Consider the following 21,731-nt stretch of genomic DNA (forward strand, 5'->3'; position numbering starts at 1 on the left):
CTTTGAAACTTATCATCTCATGCTATAATTCAACAATTAATGTACATAACTCTCTGAGTAATGTAATAAATAACACATGTTATTAGTTTTTATAATCTAACTTCTAAAAATTTACATAGGCTTATTTTATAATATATAATGCATGAGGAAAACGAGGAATCTGAAAATGTTGTAAATGAGTTACCAAAAAAGGTTCTTTATAAATTTAGATACGGGACCAAGGCTCCAATAGATGAATACTACTATGACTTCCAATTTGATGCAGAACCGATTGACTTCGATCACCGTGCTTTACGTGAAGAACAGCCAGAGCCACATAAGACTTTCAAGTATCCTGAAGAGTACACATTATTTTTAATTAAACCCGGGGCAATGTTATACAAAGATCAAATAATAAAAAGGGTCTATGAGGAAGGTTTTATCACATTAAAGGTACAGTTTAAAAACAATTCCATTTGATAAGCTTGCGTGGACTTCAAATATTGGTTCTATTCAGGAAATTATTTACCAATCAAGATATACTCTTTGATAGATGGGCTTCTGAACCATAACATCATTGAAATATTTTGCATTAAACTATAAAAGCAAGGTTCATTCATCGACCAATTGTGAACTTAGTTATTCATTACTACGAGGACGATTCATTATTACTTATTTCCTTCGAGCGTTTTTCGGAATCATGGCGTCACTATAGTTATCGTAGGTATGCCCTTTTGCACTCTTTTTCAGTCTGATTAGCTTTTGAACTTCTCCACTGCTTCTAAAACAAAAATAATCTGACCTGGCTTGTTCTTCAAAATCCGGAATTATTATCTTTCGTATTCTGTTGAAGTTTGGGAAAATCTTTATTTTGAAGCAAATGCATTATTTGCACGAAACTTCTTAGAAATGCTGCAATACTAAGCATTTTAGATTATTTCGAATTTATTATAGTTACATATTGTTACCTGATTTAATGGATGGGTCGTGTAGAGGAGATAGTTTCATATTCACAAAGGCTAAGTTCAACCTTATCCACATCCTAAAGGTCAAACAACAGGTTGGAGCTTTTCACTAAATAGTCTTTTTGTAGTGATAATGTGACAGAAGTTGACAGTAAGAAGCCATTAGTAATATCAAATCATATTTTTTTACTAGCTTGGCTAATTTTTCCAAGTGTGTAGGTTTTGACATTCAATGTATGTTCTTTTTTTATTTCCGAGGATTCAATATTCTACTTTTCATATCAATCTAGGGATAAGTACTTTTATAGAAAGAAGTTTTATTGCTTTCAACCTTAATAAAGAAATTCTTCCGTTCTGCTTAATAGTTACAAGAGTATAACTACTACTGTTGTCCTCTACCATCAACTATTCATCTACCATTTACATCACAAAAAGGATAATTATAAGTCTGAACCTATTCAATTTATTTCCCATTTTTGCAGTATATTTTTAATTTATTTACGCTGCCTTTTTTAAAATAGTATTTCACTTACATTTTAATTAACTTATATATTGATTTTCCAAAATATTTTTGTTTACATACTTTCTCTGAGTTACATTAGATTTCTGGATCTAAATTATTAAAGCATAGCTATATTAAGATATTACGTTTATTCATAATCATATCTGATTTCTAGAATAAATTGCTTTAAATAAATATATTTCCAGATTTTAGAAAGTAATATTTTTTTAAATTTAATATAGGAGAAAACTATATGGCTTTCATGCGAAGAAATTAGTGAATTCTACGATGAGCATTATGGAAAACCATGGTTTCCGAAGTTTATTATGAAAATGGCAACTGGTCCAATTCATATCATGGTCCTAGCTAAGGATAATGCGGTTGAGGATTTAAAGGCATTAATGGGGCACAAAAGAGTATCTATCGCTCGAAAAGAGAGACCATATTCATTGAGAGCACTGTATGGACTGAAAGGAGATTCTGCAACCAATGCAGTACATGGCAGTGAAAATAAAGAAGCCGCGGCGAGGGAAGTTCGTTTTTTCTATCCACAAGGTATTAATTGTAGACCCATACATGTCAAACTATCTTATTTTTTTAATTTTATTATTATGAATGTGATTCATTTTAGCACACACAAGCATTCATTTTATTTTTGTGTCTATTCAAAATGTATTTACCTTACATACAGTTCGCACTATGGCAAGAAAAGTTACGCTTTTAAAAATCTCATTCTCGTGGAGGGACAGACAATTGAAATGATAACGATCTTATACAACTACTTTTGAGCTATCCAACTATAATTCCTATTATACTAAAGCTAAAACAGTTGTTCCTTCTTATAGATAATTCTGGAACTCGTCAGGAAATTCGATAACTCAAAACCTAATTATTAGAAAAATATCTTGTTTCTCACTGAAGTGCAACTTATGTGCGTACATATATAAAAAAACAGTAATGCAATCTGTCATGAAAATATTATATGGAACAAGGAATGTAATTTCCATCAGAGTCCAGCTCTCATATTCTTCTTTCATGCATAAAGAGACTCTAATTTAAAAAATGTATTGGTGAACTACTTAATGGAGAATCTTGTAGGCGGAATTTGCTTTTGAGCGAGAGGAAATCATCCCCTTTCACCATAAATTTAGATTGCATGTTGTCTTGTCAAAAAGACACAATCTTGAATTTTTATTCTATCTTCCTTCGTGGGCATGAACTAATTTGTAAGTTGATTGTTACTTCAATAAATTTCACAGTTATTTTAACAGTGAAACAATAAAATATCCGCTATAAACTAATTTCAAAAAACAAATTAAACTTGAAAACTGCGACTAAATTGCAATCCAAAGTATAAATGTTAAAGTACTTTGGCTGATTTGTTATTTATTGGTATTTTGAGTCATAAGACTTCGCAACTAAGTATTCCAATAATATTTTTTCAGTTATTCCTGACTCTTTTTATGAACTTTAGGTCTAATTATTATTTCTTTTTCAGTCTTGATAGAACCGCCTCTTCCGGTTCAAAGATGCGTCGATTACGTTCAGGAACATGTAAGTGTAATATTACACAAAGGTTTAATGGAACTTATTAAAGCTAGACCTGTAGATCCTTTGAAGTGGCTAGCTGAATGGTTTCTTTTTAACAATCCAAATAGTCCATTGATTATTCCTAACTTTATTATGTATGAACCTTAAAAAACATAATTTTGTCTGTACAAAGTGTCTTTATGGCTTTAAGTTAATAAAAGTTGATATGGGATTCTACTCAATAATTTACTTGCCAAGGATTAATAATAGTAATCTCGTATTATATATGTTCTCAGGGGAACCTCTTCTTATTTAGTGTTCATTGGACAACGGTACGACTGGCCACTGGCCATAAGGTAAAATAAGGGCATATGAATACTTATTACACACACACACACACACACGCACGCACGCACGCACGCACGCACGCATGCACGCACGCACGCACGCACGCGCACACACACACACACACACACACACACACACACACACACACACACACATCCAAACTTCTCGCCCTCTCCGGAAAGATCGGCTGGCTTGCAGGAGGTCATACAACAACTTCTTTAATCTGCAAATTTTATCTTATTTAGATTTCACCACGCCATCCTTTATCATCTCTCGATGATGCTTATGAATTTCTTCATTCAGGTATGACCGACAGAAAGCTGTGACAGCGTCCATTTGCTCAATCACTAGTAGATGTGATGCAGCTAGAACAAGCAAAATTCGTAGAGTGGTGATTCTTTTTATAGTATAGTTGCAAGTTTTTATAATCTATGCCATGAATTTCATAGGATCCTATGACCTCTAGTCTATCTTTATAACATAATAATTATTACAGCTTTATTTTCATCCTTTACAAAAATAAAATTTTTTCTCTTGAGATGTATGAGTCTGGTTCACATACAAAGAATTTACAAAACTTTCCACTTATTTATTGATTAAATTATTTACACTAATATAACATCACTATAGGTTCTTTGTTACATAACTCCATAGAACCCTCTTCCAGGCCACAGTAGCCCAAAGTCTCCCACTCTTTGCACTATCTCTTCGCATCATCTGGTAACTAGTCTTCTTCTCCACTTCGTATGTTCCCTTTACACCATTTTTGAACTGAACATGTCTGAGACTCATATAAAATTGATGGTACACAGATGTTTCCAATTCTTAGCCTTTAATGCTGTAGGTAATTTATAATAAAAATTAATTTCATGCTACAGTACTTTTTCCATCCAATGTTAATCCTTCTATTTCATATTTCCTATCTTTAAATGAAATGGACTATCCTTAATAAAGTTATTGCTCAACAAAACTGATTTCTTTATAACATGGTTTATCTTAGTTTTCACCAAGTTTCTTTCGAAATACTCAATTGCACTTCATTGTGATATTTTAATTTAGCGTCCCAGCTACTTTGCTTACGATTAAGTTAAGGAAGAAAGTAAAAGCGGTATAACCGGTGTACTCTCGTGAGAATGAAATCAGGTTTTGTAATTGATCATGCTTCAAAAGGTGTCATGTTGCTGACGAAATTGTTGGGCTTAAATATTTTAAGTAGCAGGCAGTCAACCTTGTAAGTTCTTATCGGCCAACTTAGTTTCAAGCAACTTAGGAACTAAAATTCTATGCCAATCTCTATTTAGCTCTTTCTGAAATACCTTTTTGTTCAGAGCCGCGGTCGATTTATTTTTGAAGATATGAAAATTAACAAACTATTCCATCGCCTGACCTCAAAAATTTAATTTTCTTGTCTGTCCGTTCTCAACCATCGTTTGAATCCCTTGATTTTCACCAAAGCTTTATCGCAATATTTAACAAAATAAATGGAAATTATCCTTGTGTTAAGGTCTGTGAAGGTGATGAAATTGCATTACGTACTATCCCGTCGACCGTTATTTCTGTGGTGGTTAAAACCAGAGTCGGGGAAATTATTTATAAATAAACATCGTCGCAGATAAAATTTGTATTTATTAAAGGTTCATAATATATAAACATTACATCTATATTAAGTTTGGTATTTTTTGTTTATAACTGATTTTTGCCCAACAATAGTTAAAACCTACCCTATTATTACTACTTCTTTCATGTCACAGCTGTCGACTTATGCTCGCTCGGGAGATAAACAAATTCCTAAATCATTTGCAGTAGAGATTAGGGTCTAAATTTGGTCCAGTTTATGGAAACAGGTTATAAGGCCAGATAGTCCAAGAGTTAAAGGTAAATAAGTGAAAGTAATTGTTTAAGTACTAAATTCACTTTAATGGATTTATAAAGATCAGCTCCAAGCACTCATTTGATGGATGTTCTTTACAACACAATGTACTATCTGGTTACAAGAGATGCCAGTGGTCCCTTCACCTTCCATTAATGGCATAGCCTTTGGCTAGAGCTAGACTATACCACCTTAGCTGGACTGATATCAACACCTTATAATGCCACAAGGCAATCAAAGGGAGAAGTCTCAGTAAAAGAATTTATAATAAATTTCATGTATCGTATATGTAATAATTTATTTTAATGAAGGGTATTAAAAAAAAGGTTACAGGGCAAAGCTGGAAATTTCAACCTAGTGCCCACACCTTGAATGTATGCTATTCCACTTGAACTTAAAAGGTCAGGTCGCTATTGGTTTCATCGGACAAGGCAGTAAACATGAGCCCTCTTTGAGTTTCCTACATGGGAAAGCTTGGAGAAGCCAATTTTAACCGTTTCCCCACTGATCAAAAATAGCGTCTTGAAAATACCAATTTTACCCGACAAATACCCGCAATTAGAAAATCAGGGACGTAATAATTGTAACGGTCATGAATTTACTGTTGAACTAACCCTGGCGTGATAGTTAATAGGTCAAATAATGTCAGTGTAGTAATTGTCATGTTCACAACTTAACTATGAACTATCGTACAGCTTCAGTTATTCCAGCCACTACCTGGTGCTGCTGTTTTATAGTCATGACAGTAATGTCACACAGAGTCTACCATGATAGATGATAGTACAAGTAATGTACTACCTCTATCATGTGTACTACCAGTCGTGTTAACTGTCATATGTATACGTCTTGGCAGTCAGCTTTCGCAACATATCAACCGTGATGACATTAGAATGAAAAACATTGTTCTTTACCAATGCTCCACAATTATACCCTTCACAGGCCTCAAAAATAGTTCAACACCGGCGTTCTTCCATATACTTAAGTTCAAGTTATTCCGGACCCTAAAAATGAACCCATGTGGGGTCCCAAAAATAAATCTGACCCAGGTCCTAAAAAAAAATGCGCCCAAAGATATTCATCCGAGGACTCAAAAATAAATCCATCCCGGACCCCAAAAGTAATGTGTCATGGGCCTCAAATGGTCTAGGTACATCTATGTTCCAAAATTCAGTATCTAAGGAAAAATAATAACTTGTTAGTAATAGAAAACGTGTTAATAATTAACTAAAAAAAAAACTACTAGTGCAACACTGTAATAGGGCTCTACTATCCTCATTCTCCTTGATTTTTCTTTCCCAGGCCTTTGATTCTACTGACCATGAAATCCTCTTTAAAATACTTCAGTCTTACAATGTCTTCTAGTGCTATCCAATGGTGCCTATTCTCACAGGAAGAAATAAAAAATACCTGAATAACAGGCTTATGTTAAACCCTCAGAAGAAAGCCATTATGATCGCATCTCCTCTTCTTAAATATATTCTTGGACCTCAACCAACTTTATCCTAAACAATATCCTTATCTTAAACAATTATCTTAAACAATAAGTCTATATTTTTCATTTTTCCACAAAGTTTTACTAACTAGGATTTAAAAAAAATAATTAAGATATAAAAAAGTAATAATAGTTTTACATGTTTAAATAATTGCTTGAAAAAAAAAAACATGTAATGATATACACACTTAAAAATTTCCTATAGCTTTACAGATTTAATCTAATGATCTAATAATTTAGTCTTCAGGCCGGAAAGCATTTTCAATGCCTACCATAAAATTTTAATTATTCTCATATAAACAACTTTAAACTAAAGAAATAAATCAATTTATCAGTAACAAAAGCTACAATGAATAACACCGAAATATATATGAAGATGCCAGCCAGGATTATGAAGATAATTCTTTATATTCTCTCATTACATATCGGTTTATGTTCTAAATTTCTCACAAGAAATTTCTTCCATTTTTTTAACAGCCTTACTTAGTTCAAACGCTTATTATAATTAAAGCAAGACATTATAGTTTAGAACCGATAATAACTTTCCCAACATCTTAATGGTGCGTTTGAGGTTAGGGCTATCTATGGCCGAGGTAATTCATGCACTGTCTTTAATTACCTTGAACTTCAACTGCACAGGTTTGATGAATCAGGCTTAGGGGATAGACTCATTTCATGGCAGTCCCAAATAATGAAAACTTATCCCTTCCATCATCGTAACCCATATATAAGCTCCGCTCTATATCAGAAATGACCAGAAAGGAGGTAGTAAAAAAAGAAAAAGAAAAAAAAAAAAGGCATTTGAAGGATGCTTTCTTAGTTAAATAAACATTCATTTTTGTTCAAAGTGGGCCAGAGTGATGTCAATAGATTTTACTCATGTGAGAAGAAGCATCAATATGAAAAATACACATAGAAACACAATATTAAAAATGATAACATTTATTGTATTGATATACAATTTTTTAACAAAATGAAAGTATCTTACATTTAACAAGTACTTCTTGCATAGTACCATATTAAAAACAAAAATTAATAAATTAATATCACATTCATCAGAATCTACAAACAAATAGATCTACTGAAGACTTATTTCAATTATTATGCTACATATTTTCTAAAATATTTACATCTATACAAAATATGATAAATTAAAAAAGAAATTTTTTGTATAATACAGTAAACATCCAACATAAATTTATTAGCTACAATTAAATAGCTCAAAAGTTTAACACTTACAATGATAAAACTTAGTTTAAAGTCAGGGAGGGTTTAGAAAACCTGACTTTCTCTTTTTTTTTAACGTTCTAGTGTTGTGAATTATATTTGATGAATGAGCTGAATAGACATTTTTCCAATAGCCAATATTTTTGACCCTGAGGATACCACTGATGTGATTTATTGTCTTCTTAGTAACTTCTTTGGTGTTTGGCTTCCACTTCATTAAGATGGAAGTGCACTTCATAAGATTATGCCGCCTTAGCAATGATATTGCTTCAATAATAATTTCAGAAATATGTGTAGCTAAAAAAAAATAAAAAAAATTGGGGTTGTAAATATATGCTTATGCAATTATGCAGTTAAATAAAATAATGTTCAGAAATTTTTAACAAATTTACATTATAAATAACACTTTAATTTATTGACCCGAGTCTGGTACTCGGGACTGCTTTGCAAACTCTGCCAATTCCTACCTTTTACATACTTTCTCATCATCCGTTCCTTTCTCGCTGATAGATTATTCCAAGAAAACCAGAATGGTTCCTATCCATCCCACTATCCGCAGTGTAATGGTGTTCCTCAAGGTAGTATCCTTGGTCCCATCCTCAACACCGTCTATAAAGCAGACACCCCAACCAATCCTAACACTATCCTCACAATGTATGCCGATGACACATGTGTGCTCGCAGTTAATAATAACCCTTTAATGGTATCTCAAACTCTCCAATCCCATATCACACCCCTCAAAGAATGGTGCTGTAATTGAAGGATTATAATAAATCCCAACAAATCTCATCAAATCACTTTTACCCTTCATCATAAACCTACTGACTGTCCTACAGTTTTTTGTTTTTTTTAGAGGGTCTTAAGGACTCAATGATACAACTTTGATTTGAAGATGTTTTGCAACTTTATTGTTTGCATATGTATGCAATGTGTTCTACATTGTGATCATAGAAAGTTCTTGCCTAAACTTGAAGATGGTATGATCACATCACAGTATAGAGAAAACACAGCAATAGAAAATTGGCATGACAATGGAAACAATAAAGTTGCAAAATATCGCCAAAATAAAAAAATATATACCTACAACAGTTAAGAGAAAAGGTATCAATATATATAAATAATTAATAAGGCTGTTGATCTCAGATCTTAGCTAGTAGTAAGTGCTAGAAAGCAAGAAATAGTTTTAATATGTTTGTTTGAAGTGAGATAATAATATCTTAAGTTTGCCAGGTCCGAAGTTGTGTGAATCAAATGTGAGGTTAGATTATGCTACCTCAAAGAAATATTTTTTTTTTTTTTAATTTTATCCACATGACATTCAAGTAAAAGAATATCTATAGTAGACACTGATATTTTCATTTGTTAATTCCCCAAAAGTTATAAAACATATATTATCTTAAGTGAGCCATTTATCTTTTTTTGTTTGAAATGTATGTATTTAGACTAGTGTCTAAAGGCATAAACAAAAAAAATTTGTTTAAAGATTTCTAGGTTGGCTTTGTTAAATGTTCAGAATTCTAGCACTAAAAGAATTTTAAAGGTTGATCCTTCCACATTTGAAGTTCATCCTGTTTGAGTCTTTCGAACCAGTGGTGAGTTCAGTGTATGCAGTATCAAGTTATTATACCTAATCAGGAAGTTAAGATAATGCTTTAGCACATCAAAATTATTTACTCAATTTCTTTCTTAAAGTGAAGATTTAATTAATGAAGAAGAAAAAATAAATTTAAGTTATAAATGGTATAACTATTGTGTTTTCAAAAAAGACAATTTTAATATCCACATTTTCTTAATAAACTGGTAGAATATGACAAAATTTTCAAATTTTTATCATTGATATAAACACATCATTATGATATAAACTCAAAGCATGTTATATGTTAATAACAAGTTTTCAAATTAAAATATGATACTTACAATTAGACTCCAGAAGCATACGTTCAAATATTTCCAAAGTATGCATTACAATATGGGGAGCTTTTGTAATTGGAAATCCTCGGACAACTCTCCCTTAAAAACATAAAGAATTTATTTAAATATTCAACAAGTAAAATTAATGGAGATGAAAAAATGTAGGGATATAGGGATGACAGTTTAATGTGCAAGTTATATCCTGGATTAATAAAAGAGTTTAAAAATAAAAGTGAAAAAGCATCACAATCAAAGAATGTTTTCAAACAAAGGTGTGAAATATTACAAGGTTGTAAATATGTGTCCATATAAAAAAGAAGAATAAATAATAAAACAAAATATTTCTTTAAAAATAACATATCCTATATTCTAAAAATATACATCTAAATCCTGCAGAAGGGTATAGCCCAAACTTTTTAGGCTCCAAAAATTAATTGGTTTAATACTTTACCCTCAGAAAAATTCTGTTAATTCAAAATACCAACCAGGCCAGTGGGTGAAATACGAATTGATTTAGGCAAAAACAAACTAAAAATTTAATTCAGAGAAATATTTTTTTTTAAATCAACTTTTCACCATTAATTATTCTATCATCAATTTAGTGTCCCTACACTTTAAATGTTTGAGTAAAATAATCAACTTAATAAGGAATAAATCTAAAACATTACTTAATAATTTATAAGGATAAAAATTAAGCTCACCAACAGTTAAAATGAATTCACAAATTATAGTTTCATCCATTTCCATGGGTCTTGAAGATTGTAAAATGGGTAATAGTTTTTTCTCCACTAGATTTAATGACCATTCCCATGGTTCACACTTACACAACAGGACAAGAGCCACACTGCCTCCTAAAAATTATAAAATAAAAATACATAAATATTAAAAGAGAATTCATCAAATTTTGTGACTTAAAATTATAAATCATATAATATAGCATTTTAAAAAATACAATATTCATCACCAGACCATATTATATTCTTTATACTTGAAGAAGTTTGTCAGGGGGTGCGGTCAGCAAAGAACAACATAAATAAACAAAACCATATTTATTTATTTTATGCCTTATGGGGCATAAAATAAATAAATATGGTTTTGTTTATTTATGTTGTTCTTTGCTGACCGCATCCCCCGACAAACTTCTTCAAGCATTAATCTATGGTCAACTATCTACACCTCTATATTCTTTATAATTTAATATTTATTAATTCTTATATTTGTCACCTTTTTACTAAAAATTATTTATTTATTTTTATAATTATTGCTTTTTACATTTATTACTTTTATTTTAATGTATTTATTTGTTTGTATGTATGTATTTTTAGATTTTAATTGAATATATTTGTGTGCATGACCATATTAGGTTTTTACGTACATAGATTGATAAAATGTTTACTATTTATACTTGTTTTATCTTAAATTTGATGAAGGAAAATGAAAAAGGTGTATTGAGTTAGGAAAATATATTTTTCTAACAGCATACAAAGATAAGCAGGAAAAGAATGAAAAAAAAAATGACTAATAATAAACAAAAAAAAAGTAAACAAATAAGTGAAAAGGAACAAAAACAATTAAAAAATAATAATGTATTATTAGCATGTAACTATTATTATATTGTGAATAGCTATATACTAAGTTTCAAAAACCAATTGTTTTATTAGTTGTTAGTATGCTGCGTATGAGGCAACGCTATGGTAACAGATCATTTTTAATAAAGTATTTCTCTCTCTTTAGTTATAGGAGGAAAACAAATACATACTCAAGTCTTGATTAACTTAACTTGAAACCTATGAATTCACCTATGGGCACTTTTAATTCAATAATAGCTTCATTTACCATCTATAAATTGAATCTTAGAAGTTTGACAAGGTTGTTGATCCCCTTTATACCACATCATGCAGCGTTCTAGTCAAAACCTGCGAGCATGTGCTGTAGATTTCTATTCAGTGTAGCCAGAAGACGAGGAAAGGAAGAAAATAGCAGTAAACATAATAAATAATTATTCAGAGAACTGTTGTCTCTCTCATTCTTCTAAGCCGTGAATCATTCAATTGAAAAATTCATACTTTGGCTCAGATCCTCATTGGGTCATTCCCCTCTGGTAGAGAACTATTATCATATTATATATAGTATATATTATACATAGTATTTTTATCAATTTTTCCTGCAATTGTAGTAAAGTATTGTGATTGGGTAAAATTTTGAATTTCTATTTTCGACAGAAATACAAATTTTGAAATCTCCAAAAGTCCAAAGAACTGAGTTTCACAAAATGGTTGGTGCGTGAAAAGCCTACCTCAAAAACGAAAAGTCTTACAGAACTGATATTACGTGGATATATACTTTAAAGAATAATTTTTCACTTTTTTTCTAACTTTCCCAAAAATGAGCGAGGTTTGCAAAATTCAACAGCTACAGATGAGTGTGGAATCAGCATATGTGCAACTTGGCTATATCAGTTTTACAATAGACACTAAAGACAAAAACTAAATATATATATAAAAATTAATAATATTTATTCCAAACACAAACAAATGAAATATTGTATAGATATATGAATACTTAAATATAATACAAATAAAACCAGTAAATAAACAATACCTTTTACTGCAATATTTTCAATTAGTTTATCTGTAAGTTCTTCACGCCTAGTAAAATTACACTTGTACCCAAAATATTTAGCAAGATAGTTCCGCATAGTGTTAATAAAATACTTATTCCCTTTATCATCAACAGAAGATGCTCCTGACAGCAGAATGAAAATTATCGTTTGTGTAAGCAAACAATCTAAAACAAAAAATGTTACTATTACTTTTTTTAATATTTAGTATGCAACAGAATTAAAGAATTATAACTAAGATATGTATAATAATAAAAAATCAATTATGCCCAATGAATCAATTTAAGTAATTAACCAAACTTCAAAAACTAAAACCCAGGAGGTGTTTTTATTTATTGGGAAGTAATATAAATGTCACATTGAACAATATAATATATATTAATAACAAAAACATTTCTTTTTAAACAAAAGTTTAGAAATTCAGAGGGTTATTTTAAAATCCAATTAAAGAAACTAAAATGTTACAGTTACTATTCAAAATCTCACCAGTTCATTTGACAGATAATTTTGAATTATAATTAACTATATAATATATGATTTATGAAATAAATGATTTAACTTAATTACCTCTACAGACAAATTTTATTACCTTTAGCAAAACAGGTGTCTGAGTGAGGAACTATATCTGGCCAAGTTTGAATAGTTTTATAAACCATAGGATAAGCTTTGAGATTCCTTGTGTACAAAACGTCATAAATCAAGTATCTTACTTTGTCATCCAAATTGTAACTTCTACAAAATGATGTATAAAAAATAACAAGTTGGGAACCTTCAGCAACCTGAAATAATTTATTCATTGTGTTTAAAACTCAAACATTTGATAAAAATAAATAGGAAATAACATGAAGATCATTGAACAATTAAAACTTTGGTTTTGAACATTAATACTAATATTGGTTCGATCAAAAATAATTTTTTTTGTTTTTTAGCTTATTCAATTATGTTTCCAAACAAGGAAACATAATCTGGAATGTTACAGAAATTTTGTTAAATGGCCTAAAAATTAATACAAAGTGAATGACACTCCATGGAAAACTGCGAAAAATATTTTTAAATACCTTGTATGTCCGTCCACTCACACGAATTTCACAAGTCTTTGACTTCAAGATGAAAATACTTTGTTATATCTTCACTAATATTGGTCCAATTAAGATTTATTTATTTATTTTTTATTATTATTATTTATTTTTAGGCAATTTAATTTTCTTTCTAATGAACATCAGGAGTGATGAGAAGTGAATAGTTTTTAAGTAAAAAAAAATATTTCAGGGACATTAGCAGAATTCTTTAAAAGATGAGTGTGAAGTCCATTATGCTATACTTATTATTTTTTTTATTTGTTTTAAAGAGAATTTATGCCTTTTGAGAATATCCAACAAAATGAATGATTTTTTAGTTATATGCAAATTAAATTTTGTTTTTGTTATAACTTTTTTTTCCTAGATGTACTATAAATAACAAGTTAAACAGCTTTAAGGAGAAACCTTCAGGTAAATTGCACAAAAATTGGACCACTCTATGAGAAAATAATCATGGTAAAGACAGACCAATAACCGGAAATGGATAAATTGGAGTCAAGGGGCTCCGAAACATATGGATATAATTAAAAATAAAATAAAATAATTGATTTGATTGGTATAACTTCCTACCCTTTTAGTGTAATAGAAGTAAAAAAATTGCATTAAAAGAGCTATAAGAATAAAAAAGATTCATAATACTGAAAATATTTAAGTGGCATAGATGTTGGGGGAGTTGATCTACTCATGCCTCACCTACCACTGAACTCGACATTGAAGAGTTAATAACGGAGTAAACTAATTTTTTTTAAAAACTTTTTATTAGATTTCCTAACTAAGGCATGGCATTTATTTTTAAACATATAACAATAAATCCTCAAATATACATAAAAACCATTAACTTACAGTAAGAGTTTTGTCATAAAACGATGAAATGTATTGCTCAAAAACTTCACAAAACTTCATCACAAAATCTCTATTGTATCCAACAAATGAAACAGCAATTAAAAGGCACGTCTTGACAGTTTTTGTCATATTAGGCATGTATGGCTTGTCCTTTGCTTCAGATTTGTCATTACTTTCAACTATAAGTTCTAAAATAGCTCTAAAACAAAAACATTTAAAATTTTTTTCTTGAATGTGCATCATAAATTAGTAAGTTGTTAAAGATCAATTAAATACTTGGCTAAAGACGTAGGAGTAGCATCATTGATCTTCCGTATTTTCTTCACAGAGCAGTTCAATATATTGTAATCTTTACTATCAATTGATTGCAGCGTCTCAATAATAATATTTTTAATATGGTTAATTGCTGAAACAAAGACAAAACATCAAGTAAACAGTCAATTTAATTCATTCATACAAATCACACTAATAACCAAGCTCATGTTTTACAACTCCTGCAACACAATTTATGCTGAATAAGTAAAATATGAAACATACATATCAATAGTTAACAAAATATCTCCTGTTCCCACTTTTCTTACCAAAATAATGCCTTACTATATCTTCAGTAGCTAATATTGAACTGATAAAGATTTTATTTTAATTTAATTATCTTTTGATTTAACAATTTAAACATCCTTTAAACTAGTAACTAGAATGTAAAGAGAGATTCATAGATTTCAAATTACTTGAAAACTAATAGAACCAAACTGAAGGGGTTTTCATGAGAAACAGTGCAATTTAATTTTAAAATGAGTAAAAACTGCAATATGGCTATATTCGCTAATACTGGTCCCATTTTTAACGATTTTCTTTTGTATGTTTTGAAGGAAATTTAATTGCCTTTCAAATCCATGTACAAAGTATAATTTTTTAGTAGTACATAAATGATGCTTTTTATTCTTTTAACATTTTTTACAACTTTTTCTTGAAGATTTATGTTTTATATGTAAAGTTGAAGGGCTTCGAGTAGAAGACTATAAGCAAGTTTCATCATAATTGTAAGATCCATACGGACATCAGGGGCCAGAATCATCCAAAAAAAAAAAAAATGAAACTTAAATACCTAAAATAAATAAAAGAATAAACAATTACCTATTTTAGTAGGAAGATCGGAATCTGTTTTGGATACAGTGCACACCTTTCCGTCTGATGAGGCTACTGCTGCTGCAGACAGGTATCTTAGAGCACAAATAAAAACATCACTTTCACAGGATATATATTCATCATCTGAAAAGATTTTTTGCTTCTTACTGCACATACCTTCAACATGATCATTATTTTCCTGAAGTTTCCTTTTGTTTCTTGAACTCTCTTCTTTTTCATGTGGTACTACATTTTCTGTAAAAATAAAATCATCCATGTGTGAAAATAGAAAAAGGGGAGAAGATTTGCAAGTAGCATTGCAAACTCCTTTCTGACACATAAATGCCTAACATGAACTTAATGAAGAAAGTTTATAAAGCTTAAAAACAGAAATTGTAGATAAAACCGTAACTACCTGTGGATTAAATATTATTACTCAGATTTAATAAGCGTATTGAAATCAACTCAACTACATACACAAACAGACTCGACCGATTCAAGTAACTAAATTATTTGAACCAAAAAACCTGGTGAGCCCCATAGCCAACAGGCTGACACAAAATACAGGTTATCCCTTCCCAAATGATTAAATTTCCTCAGCCCCCTCTTAAAAAGCAGAAAAAGAGGCTACCTTCAACCCATTTTCATCATGACAACAATCCTACGCACCCAGGGGGCTTAGGAAAAAAATCAGCTACTGAAAAATACGCCAATATTTTTATAGAAAAATACCCCAATAGAATATACAGAAATGTTTGATCCAAAATTAAATTTACTATAATTAAGAAGAAGTTTGTTTTTATTGATAGTGTGATGAAAAGAGAAAACACAGAGAAAGTGCAAAACGTCTTTAACTTGAATCAACACAATGCCCTGAGATGTGGCCCTTTATCAAGGTGGTGAGAAGTTAAAAAAAATACGGTCCAAATAAGTAATAACAGGAGAGGAAGATTATTCCAATTTTTTATCATAAAACAAAGTTTATTCCAATAGTAAAATGAACTTGGCAAAAATCATTAAACGATTTGAAAAACAAATCATATTATATCGCCCACAAACAATGTTGGAACAATGACAAAGCATAAACGGTGAACAGATGATGAAAAACAAGAAAAGAGAGAACTTGATTAGTCTGATTGGCAATATTATATACTGCACCAAATCTTATGAATAAAACAACATGTAAATTGTCAGATAATAGATGTCCTAGGTAACAGAAGTTAAAAAAAAAAATATTAAAGCCTGTTTTAGTTGTATTTATCATGAATCATTAAACTGATTTGAGAAAAAATCTGGTAACTAGAGCACTGAGGTTTTAAGCAATACTTCAATCCAGCCATCATTTTATCATAAAACAAAGTTTATTCCAATAGTAAAATTGGCAAAACCTTGAAAATAAATAATGGAGAACCAAGAACATTTTCTGACTTTCATAGAAAAATGGATAACCTAAATTAGACCTAATTTCATTCAAAATAACCTTAATTAGACCTAATTTCATTTAAAATTAAGTTATTTAGAGCCATAAATATTTTTTTTAAACCAACAATAAACTGTTATATGTACACACTTTTGAGAAAGAGTGGTAGTCAGAGCAAAATTGTATTTTATTCATCACTAAATAAACCCAATATTAATTGGGGTCTGTCATTAAAAAAAACCTAAGTATCCCGCAAGCCCTCATCAGATCAACAAGGAAAACATAAGAAAGACAAACTAACATACAACATAGCTTCTAGACTTTCTTGTTTATGACCCACATGAGATTCTACACTTTCTAGTTTAAAACTGTTTTTTAAGGCTTAGACTGGAATAATTTTACTTTATCTTTACACTGTGTTTATTAAGAAGTAATATGATATAGTTAATAAATTATTTATCAGCACTGACAACAAAAAATCTATGTTCTAATAAATAAAAATTACTAAGAAGAGTCATATAAACGATAAAACTATCCCTTATATTTTCCAGGTAACACTATGAACTGCAAACTCAGTTTAAACAATCCTGTACAAAGAATGGATTATCAGCAAGATTTAAAAAGAGACAGGCCATCTATGTGATGCAAGGTCTGAGGCCTCCTTACAACCGAACCGTCTTTTTTGGATGGAGAGAGTTCAACAAATCAATAAAATTGTATCTAAAACAAGATTAGATACAATTTTATTGATTTACTAAATATTTAGTAAATCAATAAAATTGTATCTAAACTATGAACTTATATCATGCGTGAGAGATTACGTTTACAATCACAAATATCAACTTAGCTTTAATAAAAGGATGCTTATGCACATAAATCAGATAACCGGTGCATTAATAATCATTTTCAAATGTCTGCCAGAAGCTGACACAATGTGAATGGAATAAATAAATATAAAGCAAATTTGATATAAATACCTTCTTGCAATTCTTCAGTATGCATTTCAGAACTTTCATCTGCATTACAAAAGTCGGGAGAAGACTTGTCTTCAGTGGCAGCATTACTAATATCAGGATTCAGATCGTTGCAGATAGTTGAACATTCTATTTTCGGAATATCAGAATCGAATGGAAGCGATACATTACTTGTACTTTGTTCCTCTGTTCTGTTAACATAAAATCCTAGACCAATAGAAGGCTTATTATCAGTAAGTATACTTGAACAGAGTTCTAATTTGTTGTCGCTTGCAGAAGTAGGCCCAACATCTATACTAGGATTATAATCTGTTTTTGGGCTACTTTCCTCAGACATTTTAGATTTATATTCTGATAATGAAGGAAAATGGGCATAGTTTTCTGCTTCATTCAAGTCATCCAGAGGTTTTTTCCTTTTGCGACTGTAACTTTTTATTTCTTCAGTATTTGTGAAACTCTCTATTTCAGCATTTTCTAAAATCTTATCATTAACTGGCTTTATTTCAGTTTTTGTACAAATTTCCATTTCTGTCTTTACTAAAACCTCATCATGATTCTCTGTATGAATATTGGTCTCTTTTTCAAGAGATTCTATTTCATCTTTATCTGAAAAAATTTGGTATTTGCTTTCATCAAGAGAAGAAAATGATTGTTTTGGTTCATAGATAGTTTCATTATCTTCCAACCTGCTATTGATAGTGTCAGCCTTTGAATGCCTTTCTTTATTTAGAATAGGTTTTTCCAATGAAGAGGTTATGTTTTCATCTTCAACTTCCATTGGAACTTTTGATTTAGTTGTTTTATAACTGTCTTCTAAATCTGAATTTTCTTCAGCATTACCCTCGCTTTCATTAACCTCATTCAGTCCAGATGTTTCTTTCTCAGGTATTTCTGAAACATTTTACAGAGTAAATTGATTTTTATAAGCTGTATAATGAATAAAATTAAAATATTTTGAAAAATAAACTAACTTAATTTAATTTAGCCAGCTAATTACACTAGGCAAGGCTTCTCTCTTACAAGAAACTTACAGGCACAGATTGTAATTTGATATAGATACACACACATTGTCATTTATTCACCAGTAGGAATTGAACGCAAATACAATTTTAGAAAATTGAAACTTTTAAGAAGTGATATTGAAATATAAGATATCAATTTATTTATAAATAATAAATATTGTTAGAAAACATTAAACATATTTTTAAAACTAAAATTCACAACATTTTAATATTAGATATTAATAAATATGATGAATTATAGAAATAAAATAATAAATACTGTACAAACCTGGGGTTTTTGTCAAAGGAGACAAGAGGGGAACAATACAGTGTTCCATTTCTTTAAAAATTCTCTGTAGTTCACTATCTTCTTCTTCATCTATATAAAACACAAAATTAAATTAAAGACTGTTCTATCTTTACATATGTAAGGGATAAAACCAAATAAAATTTACCTGTGACTAGGCTATGATTTATATTAATTGACTTCTTATGAGCAACAATCACACGTTTAGAGCCTTGTTTCAAAAAACCGCCACTCAAAAACTTGGGTTCCTCATGTAATCCATTGTGCAAGGTAAACATTTTTTTACTGCTATTTCTTTTATCATCAGGACTAGAATCTTTTTTAATTAACTTGGAGAGATGATCAATCTTTTTGGGTGAATCACATTTTGATTTTTCATTTAAAGCAACTTTCACTTCTTTATTAATCAATGGTTTAGAGCCAAATTTGTTTTCAGAAATTTTTGTAGCTGAAGTTCCTCTAATATTTACAGAATCTGGCTTTTTGAATAAATGCTCATTATTAAGAGAAACATTTTTCGATTGAGGTACTTGAGAATGCTTAATCTTTTTAGGACTTGTTTCTTTTAGCAACAACGGTCTTTCTTTCAGAAAAGTCTCCTTAGGGCACTGTTCCGCCTGTGATTTAGATTGTACTTCAGCTTCTACTAAAACAAAATTATATAATTCAACGATTAATAAAAAAATAGTCAAATAGTGTTTATATCAAATACAATTATAATATTTAATAACCAATTTTAAAAAATAAACCCAACATCCAATATTGATTTCATAGAGACAGAGGAACAAAACAAAATTGAAAATAATTAAAATTCACTTTAGAAAATTTTGCCCAAATTCTCTTGAGTGAATGTGCATTAATGGCTATTTTTCAATTTTTATTAGATTTATTAATCTTCCAATTTTCAATATTGTTATTAATCTGTAGTTTTGTCACTTAAATGTATTAAATAAGAACAGTTAACTACATTTATTTACAGTAACAATTATTAATCAATGTCATTCAATATGGTCATTACTAGGTAATATTTTACCCCTTCCAAAGAATCATCTTGTCAAAATTCTTATTCACTCAATGTCAAAGTCAATATTCATGTCGAAAGTAACCATGCATGTATAAAAATAAATTAACCTATTTAAGCCGCAGTCATTATAGCCTCATTACACCAGCAAGTCAATAATAATCCAGTAATACAAGAATATTTTTGTGGTCTTGTTCTATCAACTAAACATTATCAGTCCAGAATCACAATCAGACTAATGGTTGATGAGTAAGCCACTGGTAGAAAGTGATGACAAATATTGTGCATAACCCCACTGATGTAAATAGAAAATAGACAACATTAACCCATTTATGGCCAAGCAAGAATTAGTTGAAGGTTTTTACTTTTTTCAAAGAAATATTTTTAGAGTAGACACATTAAGAAATAATACATTTTTTTTTTTTGGTTTAGCCACATTGGCAGTACACAGCAACATTAGCCACTAACATTAAACAATACATTAAATATACATTTTTTTCTTCAATGATATATATTTATACAGGCTACAATAATATTATTTCATGAAAGATTAACTTTTTTTTATCATATAAGATTTTTAAAAAAGTATAGTTAAAATATAAGTTTTTTATTGGTGATATATTTTAAAGAAATCTAGATATAATTTAACATTACACCTTTACATCTATAAATAGTCTGAATTTGTCAGTGTCAAATGTGCAATTTAGTTATTTCGTATTTCATCCAATATCAAGTTTATAGTAGACCTTTCTTTCCTTATGTGATCGTTGATTAGTTTGGTCACCTTATTTATGCACTCAGATTGTAATAGGCTTCTTGCAATATAGGATTTGAAATCAAACAATATCATTTTGCTTTGATATTTTAAATTTTAAATCTGTCACAGAACAGTCAATAATGTTTGACAAAAGCAAACAACATTTTTTTCATAGAATTTTTATTCTGAAGTTCACTCCATTATCATATCAACCTTTTAGCGAAGTTGAATCGAATGAAATCATTCTCATTGTACACAGTACACCCTAGAGATTCTGTTTAAGGAATTTTCATAATTTTAAATTAATTTCTAAGGAAAATACGAGAAAAATATGTCTTTTCCAAAACTGTAGCGTGTGTTGTATCATCCATGTTTTGGGGTTTCAGGATACTTCTTTCAGAGTTATCCTTTTTATTTTCACTTAATAGATTTCTCTTTAGTCAATAAAACCAAACTTCTTAACTACAAATGGAATTAGGAAAGAGTAGAAAAATAAACGGCCAAAAGTGCATTGGTTGTATAACGTTAAAGTAAATTGGTTTTTATAAAAACAATATTTAATTGTAGCAACCCTTAATTGACTGAAAATAAAATTGAAATCTTACTACTCATTGGCATTGAAAACAAGCCAGCAACTTCACTATTTCGAAAATAAAATTATATATAATGCAAAAAAAAAAATATTACAATACTAATTTTAAAATACTGTATTTCACAATATAGTAGTTTTTATAAAGATTTGAATATAATTAATAATTTT

At 29.8% G+C, this 21,731-nt stretch overlaps 2 protein-coding genes across 9 annotated transcripts in view; one reads left to right on the top strand and one right to left on the bottom strand.

Annotated features, from left to right (window-relative positions):
- Nucleotides 1-73: 73 nt before the first annotated feature.
- On the top strand, nt 74-11,585 carry LOC106680919 (nucleoside diphosphate kinase homolog 5). 6 transcript variants are annotated; one of them, XM_014420947.2, is made up of 5 exons: nt 74-432; nt 1,689-2,001; nt 2,945-3,000; nt 3,273-3,332; nt 6,494-6,664. In XM_014420947.2, exons 1-5 carry the CDS (start codon nt 139-141, stop codon nt 6,554-6,556), a joined length of 786 nt encoding a protein of 261 aa, XP_014276433.1. In that variant the 5' UTR covers nt 74-138; the 3' UTR covers nt 6,557-6,664. The 6 variants fall into 6 exon arrangements, with proteins under 6 accessions (XP_014276433.1, XP_014276435.1, XP_014276434.1 ...); XM_014420949.2 differs by lacking the exon at nt 6,494-6,664 and adding an exon at nt 11,559-11,579 and having other exon boundaries at nt 75-432; XM_014420948.3 differs by lacking the exons at nt 3,273-3,332; nt 6,494-6,664 and adding an exon at nt 9,397-9,495 and having other exon boundaries at nt 75-432.
- LOC106680916 (uncharacterized protein PF3D7_1120600) overlaps nt 7,613-21,731 on the bottom strand; it is a 34,240-nt gene continuing 20,121 nt past the window's right edge. For 2 of the 3 annotated variants that reach the window (XM_024360670.2, XM_014420942.3), the window contains exons 12-22: nt 19,342-19,839; nt 19,176-19,265; nt 17,889-18,776; nt 15,501-15,746; nt 14,643-14,772; nt 14,367-14,565; nt 13,034-13,223; nt 12,426-12,611; nt 10,526-10,675; nt 9,831-9,923; nt 7,613-8,210 (exon numbers count right to left, since the gene is read on the bottom strand). In XM_024360670.2, coding sequence (XP_024216438.1) covers nt 7,948-8,210; nt 9,831-9,923; nt 10,526-10,675; nt 12,426-12,611; nt 13,034-13,223; nt 14,367-14,565; nt 14,643-14,772; nt 15,501-15,746; nt 17,889-18,776; nt 19,176-19,265; nt 19,342-19,839 — 2,933 coding nt within the window. In that variant the 3' untranslated portion in view covers nt 7,613-7,947. The remainder of the gene's footprint in view (nt 8,211-9,830; nt 9,924-10,525; nt 10,676-12,425; nt 12,612-13,033; nt 13,224-14,366; nt 14,566-14,642; nt 14,773-15,500; nt 15,747-17,888; nt 18,777-19,175; nt 19,266-19,341; nt 19,840-21,731) is intronic. The other variant, XM_024360485.2, reaches the window with a different exon arrangement.

This window comes from Halyomorpha halys, unplaced genomic scaffold, assembly GCF_000696795.3.
Source record: "Halyomorpha halys isolate HHAL.00 unplaced genomic scaffold, Hhal_1.1 Scaffold299.1, whole genome shotgun sequence".
In the NCBI taxonomy this organism is placed as follows: Eukaryota; Metazoa; Arthropoda; class Insecta; order Hemiptera; family Pentatomidae; genus Halyomorpha; species Halyomorpha halys.